This window comes from Clytia hemisphaerica, unplaced genomic scaffold, assembly GCF_902728285.1.
Source record: "Clytia hemisphaerica strain Z4C2 unplaced genomic scaffold, Clytia hemisphaerica genome assembly, whole genome shotgun sequence".
NCBI classification, from domain to species: Eukaryota; Metazoa; Cnidaria; class Hydrozoa; order Leptothecata; family Clytiidae; genus Clytia; species Clytia hemisphaerica.
The window spans coordinates 382,650-394,100 of NW_027104060.1; the positions used below are offsets into that span (position 1 = coordinate 382,650).

General features: G+C 36.5%; 1 protein-coding gene across 1 annotated transcript; it reads right to left on the bottom strand.

Moving 5' to 3' along the window:
- Positions 1–534: 534 nt before the first annotated feature.
- On the bottom strand, positions 535–3,980 carry LOC136812403 (putative diacyglycerol O-acyltransferase MT1809). Its single transcript, XM_067068896.1, has 2 exons — positions 3,072–3,980; positions 535–2,764 (listed from the first exon to the last, which is right to left on the bottom strand). Exons 1-2 carry the CDS (start codon positions 3,946–3,948, stop codon positions 2,154–2,156), a joined length of 1,488 nt encoding a protein of 495 aa, XP_066924997.1. The 5' UTR covers positions 3,949–3,980; the 3' UTR covers positions 535–2,153.
- Positions 3,981–11,451: the final 7,471 nt, after the last annotated feature.

Consider the following 11,451-nt stretch of genomic DNA (forward strand, 5'->3'; position numbering starts at 1 on the left):
GATATGAAACATGTGTCTGATATGAAACGGGAACACTTATGTAAAATTAAAACTTTTAACTGTTTAAAAGATTTATCTGGTAAAAATGTTGTTCAGTTTTGACTATTGGTAATTTTACCGTCTGTACTTAAGCACCCCAAAATTTTCCAAGAATTTTATCATTTGGATTATAAATCGGTCGAGCCTTTTTCTACACTCATTTCCGTATACATTATCAAGAACGCAAAAAAGTAGTTTTAGAGTGATGAAAATTTATACTGCAAGAAAATATGTTAATTTCTTTTTGTTTTTTTAAATTCACTAATTATTATACACACACAGTTTAATAATTTTATAAATTAAATTTCAAGTCAAAAATACTTTTATCATAATTCATAGAATCTAAGATATAATTTTGTACGTAAAATGTATATAAAACATCAAAAATTTTGTTTATATTGTATATCAAATCTTGTTATGCGCATTTTTCATTAAACTGAGACATTCTAGGTGGGAAGGTCAACAAGGGATGACTACGCTGGATATTCCTAAAATGATAATATCAAAGATAGAAAAGCTATAAAAAGATCTAGACCCCCCCCCCTAAGATTTTTAAATCACACATAGAATATTTGGATATTTTGTCAATTTTTTAGTGAAAAATTGGGTATAAAGCCTAAAAAATCTCAATTTTCCCAAAATAAGAACAGGATAAGAACAATATGAGGCTCAAAGTGCCACGAAAATAAGAAGAGCAGAGCGTCGACCAAAATTTTATGATTCTTGTAAAAAAAGAGTTTAGTATTTAAATGGATGTTGACTCAGACAGAGGCCCGGGGGGTACTACCCTTGTCGACCGACGGGGGTACTCCGCTGAGGTTCGAAAGAAATTTGCGAAAAAAAGTGACCCTGAATGGGAGTGAAATTCCAAAATTTTCTCAAATTTTCTACTTTTTCCCAAAAATTTTCGAAAATAGGCACCCTACGAGGGACTGATTTTTCAATTTTGGTGTTTTTGCGACCCTACCTGGGACTCGTGGAGGTTAAAAAAGGTACCCTGACCAGCGGAGCATCCCCGTACCCCATCTTGCCCTAGTACCTCCCCCCCCCCCGGACAGAGGGTTCTCCTCCACCGACCAAAGGGTATCATTATTGTGCCAATAAGAGGCCCTCGTCCTAAACTTGACTCAACTTTTATTTTTTTGAAAGCAAAAGTTGAAGTGCTTTCAGATTCATGGAAAGGCAGTGCAAAACATGAATAAATTCCTGTCTTTTCAAGCCAGTAACCAAACCCACATATGTAAGAGTCTTTTGTTCATCATGTTTGCATATCGATAATACTTCAAAAAAGGACGAAGTGTTTTGACAGTGTAGCTTCTACATCTAAATATTTTGTTGATGAAACGTCACTTGATATGACAATCGAGTTGACCAAATATTTTACGAGCATCGACAAACATCTGATGTACATTTCACCTGACTAGACTGAAACATATTTATGTATTAAATGTTATTTCAATAATCCTGCTCAATTTCTATTACTTCATTTTAGACTCGATTTTTGTTGATTTACATGTGTAACCTGGCTGTCAAATCCAAGTCATATAGCCAACAACTGTAATCAACAACACGAAGCTTATCTCCTTAATATTCACGTGATTTGAATAGATCACGTGGAAATTGGAGAAAAGCCTTGCGTTGTTGGTTAAAATTGGGCTTCTCCAGAAAAAAATTAAATATGGGAGGTGAAAGATATAACATTCTTTGAAAATTTACCCCTTACATTGTGACTTTTGACCCCCGGGCAGCAAGTCTAGCCCCCCCCGGAATATCATTAGTTGACCCCATGGACAATCAAAATTACGCTCAAACAGAGCAAGATTACCCCCAAATAGAGCAAGTTTACCCACCGGAAAAGGCAAATTTTGTAGATTTTTTACTACCCCCGGACACTATATCCTCCATCCCCATGTACGGATATTTTCTGGAAGAGCCCATTGATGACTATGGTTATTTTATTGGTTTGACACCAAGGTGTTTTGGCATCTTGACTTAAACATATTAAGAATACACTGTACTATGCACCTATGTATGCATTCCTTCTTCTCCCAAGAGCGATGCATCAAGAATCTAATTCCTTAATCACAAAAATGAGTGCATCTTGCTATATCGCCTCAATCGTTTAAGAGAATAATCTCTTCCAGTCTTTGAACTTCTTGAGTAAAAAAATTGGTTAATCGAGGCAAATCCCTCACAATGGTTTTATCACTCATTAAGGTGACTCTAATCTTTTTGTTGTAACTGAAAACCGATGCTGCCATTCCAACATCACCGTGTAATGGTGGGGTGAATACAATCGACTCTATCGGTGATCCCAAGATAAAGATCGGTTCGGTAGGTCCAGGGACATTTGATACGATCATAGACGCATGGCGATTGATGGAGTATGTTGAGATTCGGCCGATGAGTTCGGGGAGTCCCCCGATGACTGAGAAATAGAGGAAGGAGAATAAGTGGGGATGTGAAAGAGTTTTTAGCTTGTTTAAACGTGCTCTTGTGATATCTAATCTTTCGATTGGATTCTCAACTGAGACCGGGAGACTCAAGAATAATCCTCCTGATTTATTCCCGAGCGGGATTGTGTCAGCGAGTTTTGCGGAACTCGATCTAGCATTGAAGGTCATAGCGATTGGGAAATCTTGTGGCTTTTTTTGACGAACTTCTGAAAGATAGCGACGGATGGCACCTGCTAAACAAGACATCATGACATCATTGACTGTCGACTCTAGAATAAAAGAATGAATAGAAAATGTATACATTCGCATCCTAGTTAAATTTGCAAAAGAGCTTCGACAATATAACGCCAAAGACTTAGCCCATACCGAGACAACAGCTTCATATGTAACAATCTTATGATCTGAAGGGGGGTGGTCACTGATCCAGTATCAAAAGTATTAAAAGAGTCTAAATTTTCAGACTTAGAAAAAATACGCATACCGCCTCATAACGAAAGTGAAAGTAGTTTTTATCCCTACAAGCTGCGCACGGCTCCAAAATTTAGCTAATGGGGCTAAAGAAAATTTAAAACTAACCTGTCTTAGTCTTGATCCTTCGAACTAAATCCAAACTGATGGGCGGTGTCCAGCTAACTATCTTTTTCACGGGCGGTGTTTTGGCGCGGAAAGGGTTCTTTATGCGGAAAGAGAACACTAAAACCAACATGGCTAACGGTCCGGTGATAATTCCGGTGATTGCTCTTTTGATTGGATTAGCCATGAAGTTCGTTTTTCGTGTCGATTTAGAGAAATTGAGAAATTCCGGACGTTTATCAACGAGTCGGGATAATAAACCGACCATTGCGAATCCGTCGCCGATCGTATGATGAAATTTAACGAAAATGAGATACGATTTTTTATTTGCTGTTGGGATGATTTTAAACAACCACGGTGAGATATTCCTGGAGATATCTTCCGTCGCAAGATTTTCGAAGATTTTTTGTTCTTCTGCTTCAGTTCGTGGTGTGGCACCTTTAAACATCTTCATGTGTTGTTTAATGTTGAAACAATCTTCATCTTCCCAAACGTAGGAAAGATATCGTCTTCTTATTCGCTGTGAAAGTCTCTTATAAGTCTCGTCCAATTCACTTTTACTCTCAAATAATCGGTACAAAACCCATTTCCGTAATTCGGTAATATTAGGTTCACCTTGTACTCGGATCAACCCAACTATATAATTCCGGTTATTTTCAGTTTCATGTAGAAACGGCACGTCATAAGTACTGAAAATGGTGCCAAACCGTTTATATTTGATCAAGCTTGTTTCGAAGAACTTGAAAGTCCGGAAAAGACAAATCACCGGGCCAATCAAGAGAGCGGCAACAGACCAAACCAAATAAGCCAAGATACATAAGATAGCATGAATGAGAACGGGCAATCCAGAATCAATGTATTTCAGATATAGCATTGACATCTTCAAATATTTCTTGGATTAATATGCTACCTGAAACAGAACAAATAAATTTCGAAAAAACAAATTATTTTATACAGTGGTCAAAGCAAGATTTTCGTCTGAGACGAAAATTGGATTTTACACAATAAATTAGCACATATTTTTGAAACTTTGGTGAAATATAAATTTTACCGTCTGAGACGGTAGAATACTTAACACTGCCTATAGCCTTCTGCAGATGTATCTTCAATCTCGTTTCTATACATATTCTCGGTTACCTAATAGCCGTCTCCCCCCGCTAATTAATCTTTCGAAAATTTTCCACCTAGGACATTCTTATTCCACCCCCCCCCCCGCTTATTAATTTTTGGGAAAATGTTTTTGAAAGTTCCCTCTTATTTGTCCTAATTCAGCTGTATTAGCCTCCTTTTCAAAAGTTTTCCAGCCAGGACATTTTTATTCCAACCCCCCTGCTTATTAAATTTTGAGATTTTTTCCAAAATCCCCCCCCCCCCCGCTTATTCCAATCCCCCCGGCTATTATGTACCCGAGAGTAAGTCAGTCAGTCAGTCGCAGTCGACAGTCACATTTAGTCACAATCTTGAGCAAAAAAACGCAACTATTCATATCTACAAACATGAACCCCTTCAGCATTGTATCAAACCAAGGCCTTTCCTGATTCAAAGCTACCCATATGGATCACCTACTTACAGTTAAGTCTCTCTAATTTGATACTCATGGGATCAAAAATTTCCCTCGAATTAGAGAAAGATTCGAATAACAAAGATTCCAATTAGAGTGAGTTGACTGTATTTCATATCCATAAAACCGACGACCCGCATACAACGATATCAAATCAAGAGTGCAGAAGCACTATTCAATCAATATAACAATTTTATGAAACTGTCACCCGTACTGCCAACCTGTGAGTTTTATATCACCAAAACTATCCACATATATCAAAGTGCATCACTCACCACAGTTAATATGTGTATAAAGTTTCAACTCTTTATATAGAACCCTTGGGTGTTCTGCTTTTTTAGTCGTAGATCGTACCATTTCATTCCTTTCAATACATTTTGTTGCGTATAGTCCTCAAATAGAAGGGGATAGTGTCACTTTTTTTGTTAAATAAATATTTTTGATACATGAACGGCCCCCCTTTGAAGTAAGAGAATTTTTTACATGCGATGTGTACTTTTTTGTATTTTTTTTGGTTACAGGAGTATTACTGGTTATTAGGAGTATTAGACCCGCTGGTACTACAGCGCCACTAGAAATTTAAGCGAAAATTCCGTCCCGAGAAAATACCCTTGAAATTTAGCCCCACTGGTAAAATGACTTTGGTTTTATCCCCCCATTTGAAATTCAATGTTTAAAAATTGTACTCCAAAACCATCCCCACTGGAATTTTTTTTAACCGTTGAACAATAGAATTTATTCCCCCATTGGGATTTCAATAGGAATTTTTATACCCACCAAGGAAATCTATTATTTCAGGTGAACTTTGGGAATGACGAAAAGTTTCTAATGTCACAGGCCAATCACTGTCACAAAAATATTTATTCATTCAAAAGTCTCTTTCAACTAGGATACCCTTTAAATCAACTTAAACAGTAAGTTAAAATGCTGCTTTTTACTTTTTTACTGATATTCCAGAAATCAGGTATAAGATTCTAGATGGTGATGTTCCCTAACCAAGGCCAGGGCCTAATCTCATTATTGGCTGGTAAATGTTTTGTTATATTTACTTGCGTGGATGCGTGAATGGGCATTTTTCGTCGCGTGATTGGCGGAGTGAAAAATAGCATGAACTTGAAAATTCACTTTCGATTGCGCGTTAAAGTTTATCCTTGCGAATTTCCCTTTTTCCTCAATTTTATACAAATGTATCCGATTTCTGCAGGTTTTAATGATTTTAAGGCTACTCTGCTTTGTACAATACCCCGTTCCCGTTCAAGTTGTCTGCATGGGATTTATCTCCAGTGGCAATAGATTTTGGTTCTTGTAGCGCGCTCAGAGTTTTTCTCCCCGAGTCCCCGATGTTCTCAAAATTCGAGTTTGTGTGAATTCTGTAAAGAATTCACGTGAGTGTGTGAATTTTGACTCAGCTCGGAAAGATTGCTTAGAAACTGTGATCCAGTGGTAACAGAGACAGTTGTGGAGTTGTGCGTGTTCCAGACTCTTTAGAGCTCGATGTAACTTTGTAGCTAGGAAAGATGCAACTGAAAGTAACTTAGAAAGTAAGTATAATTGTAAAAAGGGTTGTGTAATAAAAAGTATCCAGTTCTAAGAGCACGAACGGGAAATTATTTCCTTATTTTTCTTCTGCGGTTTACTTTTTGACGGGACATGCGATTTGAATGTTTACATTTCTGATGACGTCATCAAATCTTGTCATTTCACGTTTATAAGTGATGTTTAGTACATGGATGGTTTTCTCCAGAGTACACTGGGGAAAATTATTTGCCGAAAGTATAAAATTTTTTACTAAGGTACTAATCAAAGGTCAGTTTTACCGCAAATCTTTGATCGCTTTCCACTATGTATTCAGATTTTTGCATTTTTCTTGAATATAAAACTAGAGCTAAACGCTGCTAGTTTTTTTCCTGGATAGCCTATTTCCTCCGTTTCGGATCAACTTTGGTAGTAGGAGTTATAACATTAAGTTTAAAATCCCCAAGGGCCTAGGAATGAAATTCTTGGATGGCAAATAAAGCCGCCGCGTGTTTTGTTTTCTTCACACAAACACCGGCTTGAAAGTAAAACCCATCGCTAGATTTCGAAAAGTGTGCCGCGTAGAAACAAAGAAGGCGATAGATTTAATCCGTTATTCTAAATACCGTGACATTTTAAAGGCTTCACTTTTTCTCGCTTGAAAGAGGTTTAAAGATTCCTCTTCGGGTTAAAACTCAACGGTAGCAACCTCAAAGTTTTTTCAATCCTTTTTTTTGTATGCCGTCATCTACCCTTTCTGTGTGGGACTTTCAATTATCCCAAAGATAACAAAAAATAATGACAAAATCCAAGTTTAATGTAAAACAATATTCTAATGTTGACATTTTTTTTCAACTTGATACAAAATGCCTGCATTGCATCTCTGATTTGTGTAACCTTCCTCTATGTGAGGTCTTACATTTCAACAAGATATGAAGACATTGTTTGTCGTCTTGTCGTATTTGCGGAGGGATAAATGTTGCGATTGTTTTGAAGTTCGCACATATTGGATTGTGATTTAAACCGTTACGAAACGCCGAAACGGTTAGAGGAAAACACGCTTTTTTTATAAGAATGGCGTAAATCCATTTCATCATGGATATTCTTAACTTTTTTGGGAAAATCATCCTAAAATATTCTTACAGCACATTCTTAGGTTAGGATACTAATTCAGACTAGATTTAACATTTATTACATACGTCTCAAACATAAAATGGCACTTTTGTAAAATGAGTGAGCCTAACTTGGGGATAATTCATAATTTATAATTGAAAATGCTCTTAAAATGGCATTCTTAGCTTGAGTAGCAAAATTCCACGATGGTGATATTCTTTAGCATATTCTTAATTTTTTGGCCATTTTCATCATGGACATTCTTATAAAGTGTATTCTTATACAAAAAAAGCGTCTACGCCTTTTTATAAACTACGTCATGAACATCACTTGCCTCGTATTCAAACAATTGAGACATGAAATTATTTTTTATGAATAGAAACTTAGTTTTAATAAAAACCCGCTTAGAGTTAATTACCATGGCAATAACTCTAAAATGAGGCAAACGATGTTCGTGACGTAAATTATGAAAAGGTCTATTCTCTTGGCTAGGAAAAGTACCATATCCGCAGGAATTCTTTCGAAAGAAAAATGATCTCCCAAGGCGTTCCACGTTAAATCACGCAATTCTTTTTCAAGATTCACGCATTCACAAAATCTTCATGCAAGTGAAAAAGTCCATTTACGCATTCACGCAAACCGCCTAGGGAAGAGTCCCGACAAATTAAAACTTCGCACAATAGCTCATCCTCGCAAGTAATATTAACCCGCCTCTCCGAGAAAACAAGCCAATAACTATCATTAAATAACATTTAAACAAAAATTGGGCTTTAACTTCCAAATCATACAACTTGGTATGGGGGAAGCAAAGTAGACTGAGACAAGTATGTTTAAGTTTTGACATTGAAATATTTGGTCAACCCATAATCAGTTTTGGTGAAAATTAATCCCCCCTGCTAGTGATAAACTAACATAAACTAGAAAAGGGTTGGCGGCAACCAATATCCGTAGGGCGGGAGGGTGGTAATAACTTTCGACTTGACTCGTACGCCTCTATTTCGGATCTTGGAAGTGCTTTCAGAGTATAGCCAAAGAACCAAAGAAGAATAGCACTAAAATGACGGGACCAGGTGGACCACGTCGGGCGGAAGCTATTAAACTCTAATTTAAACTCTTAAATAAACATTAACCTGGGCTCGAGGTTAAACTTATCACCATATCTCCTGCCATAATACTAAGCCTCATTCTCCGTGCCTGATAGCAGAAAACGTCCGTTCAAAAAGAAAAATCTCAGGATCTTTTGACCTTCAATGGCACGTTTTAAAACCTCAAAGCAGAAAAAATACCCTTCAAAAATATTCAATTATGTTTCCGATACATTACAATATTTGATAAAATAATGAAAAAGGATAAAAAAAACCCTTTTAAATCGACGTTAAAACGACCACGTTATTCCAAGGTCGGTCTCCACTTGTGCGCACTTCGGTGGCACTTTTTCGAACAAACCTTCCAACCTATTGGTCAAAAGAAAAATGAAGCAACTCCATTGGCGCGATCTGACGTAACGATTGAAAAAAGTTGAAATGTGTTCAACTTTTTTTTTCGAGCGCGCGCTACATTTTTATGACGTAATCTTTTTTCTAAGCAAAAAGGATTGAAGCCAAAAAGTGCGACCACAGCGTACACAAGTGGAGATCGGCCTTTAAGATCTATACAAAATCCAAACCACTAAAACGTTAAGTTATGTACAGCGTATATTAGGAACTTAACATACAAGCTCTCCATACATTATTTATACGAAAATCATCCCACCAAGCTCAAACGCACAACACTAAACTATTTGAGTGAACTAAACAGGGAAGTGCATTCTGCTGGCCTTTTCAAATAAAAAACGCAAAAAAGATATTTGAACTTTGATCTCATACAACTTGTCATCATTGAAATCCTCATACAAAATTGTTGACATCAATCAAAACTCAGGGACAAGATTCTTTTTGAACAAGTTGACGCGACAATTTGCTTATAAGAACATACAATTCAATATTTATTATTTATGTGTTCTAATTTAGAAGATTCAAACAAAGTAGTATGAAGCATTGAAGTCACCGTTAAAGTAAATAAGTAAATAAGTCTGTGACCGCAGTCAGAGGCGATCCGAAGGCTCCTCTTTCGATAGCTATCTACCCGAAGGTAGGGGAGGGCGCCACTCTTTCTCCCTTGATTTTACCACTTACCCTTGATCCTTCTTTTAATTGCTGAGCATCAAACAAAGAGGCGTGAAGTAAAATTTTGAGAATCTTTGGTATGACCCGGCTGGGGGTTGAGCCCAAAACCTTGCGAACCGTAGCCGGATGCTTTACCACTGTACTAAGGTCACTATTTTAACTAAATGATGGCTGAGAGTCACGTGATTTCTTAAAATGAATTCCAAGCCGATGGGTGCTCTAAATTGGACCACTCTTTCCGACATAACATCAGTAGATATCTAGACTTGAGTCTACTTCTGATTGAAATTTGCTTTCTGATAATTTTTGATGACGATGTGACGAGTGAAGTAGACTAGAAGCATTCGACGAGGTTGCCATTTTGAAAAAAATGTTTAAAATCCAAATAACAAAAAAAGTTGCTTGAAGTTAGGTGTCAAAATCTTTTAAGACCACTTGAAGCTCCAGATCAAGAGCTCTTAAATATAAATTTGGTTACTTTTGATTAGCAACAGTGCTTATAAACTCTACTAAACAAAACACAGATTTGGTGCGTCTGTAATATAAACCCAATCTTTTGAACAGGCCTCTCACATGATCCCATGTGACGTAATCATATAATGTTTTTTGAGTTAAAATACAAAATATAGTCGCGTAGCGTGCAGGTTGAACTAAAACTAAAAGAAACTAAAGGAATAACGGAATCCCGAGGAGTATTTTACTTGAAAAGTGTGAGGATAATATCTAAAATCAGCTCTTTTGTGAGACTAAATTGAAAAGGTTTTAAGACGATTTCATGATGTTTTTAGTAGACTGACTTCTTTTCAAAAATCTCAGAAAATATTTAATTTGATCACTTTACCTTTATGGTCTGAAAACAGATATCGTCGTCATACACAGGCTCATTGCACGCGTCATTAATTAACGTGTCACTCAGACCTAATGACTAAACACCACGACCCCAGTGGAACCTTTTTCCTCAGTAGGGTTAAAAAATCTTATTTAAATCCCAATGGGCATAGAAGTTTTATTGCTCCATGGTTAAAAATTCCAGTTGGAATGGTTTTAGAGTGCAATTTTTGAACATTGAATTTCAAACGGGGTTGAAATCATAGCATGGAGGTATAAAGAAACAGGAGAAGTATGCTATTGTAACCATGCTCGCCCTACGATTAAAAAAATTACGAGGTATGCATGCTCATAATCTCATATATCGTGCATTTTTAATGAGCTCTTTTGTTGATAGGTGAAATCTTATTGGCTAACTTAAGTGTTGGAAATAAGATGAGACGAGATTCATTGTTTCTGACATTGGTGTAAGAAAATATTTGGATTAAAAAAGGCCTGTAAACTTTGTAATCCTTCATCAAATGACAAGATTTTTCGATCAACATTTTCTTCAAGGTGAACTCTATTGCTTAATACTTTCCTCCAAAATTCTCCAGCGACTTTTTGTCTACAAATTGGGTCTGAAATTGTGTGTGCTTATACATAACTTTTAATTTTCTGGCTGGAGAAAATATCTTTTCAAAACAAAATTTAATGGATGACAAAATTAAACGCAAACTTATTTCGTGGAGCTAAATTTTATTTTATTCTCGTATATTAGAAGGCTAGAAATCTTCGATGCTGATAGTAAGAATGTTCAGAGCAAACTTGAGTTCTACTAAAAAGTCGTATTTCTTCGGGCGAGCCTAGAATTTCTTTTGATTTATTACATAAAAGAAATCAAAAGACTTTAACGACCAATTACCGACAAATTCATCTCCTGTCTTTCTTTATACCTCTATGATCATAGTTAATTTTCCAGTGGGGTTGCCATTCCAGGATATTTTCCCACCGGGGACGACATTTCTGGCAAATTTTCCAGTGGGCTGTGATACAGGGGTGTACTACGTATGCGGAAACACACAGAAACAAAAAATCACAACTATGATCGAAGTTCCTATTCTATTTATTGTGTTTGGAATTAAATTGTGGAGTCATATGTATAGAAAAGAAAGTTGTTGTTTGAAAAGATCTTATTGGTAAAAATGATTTATGAGAAGAA

Coding starts and splice junctions, on each gene's coding strand:
- LOC136812403 (XM_067068896.1), bottom strand. CDS start 3,948: ATGTCAATGCTATATCTGAAATACATTGATTCTGGATTGCCCGTTCTC. Junction 2,765..3,071: donor AAGGATCAAGACTAAGACAG/GTTAGTTTTAAA, acceptor CTTTTATTCTAG/AGTCGACAGTCAATGATGTC.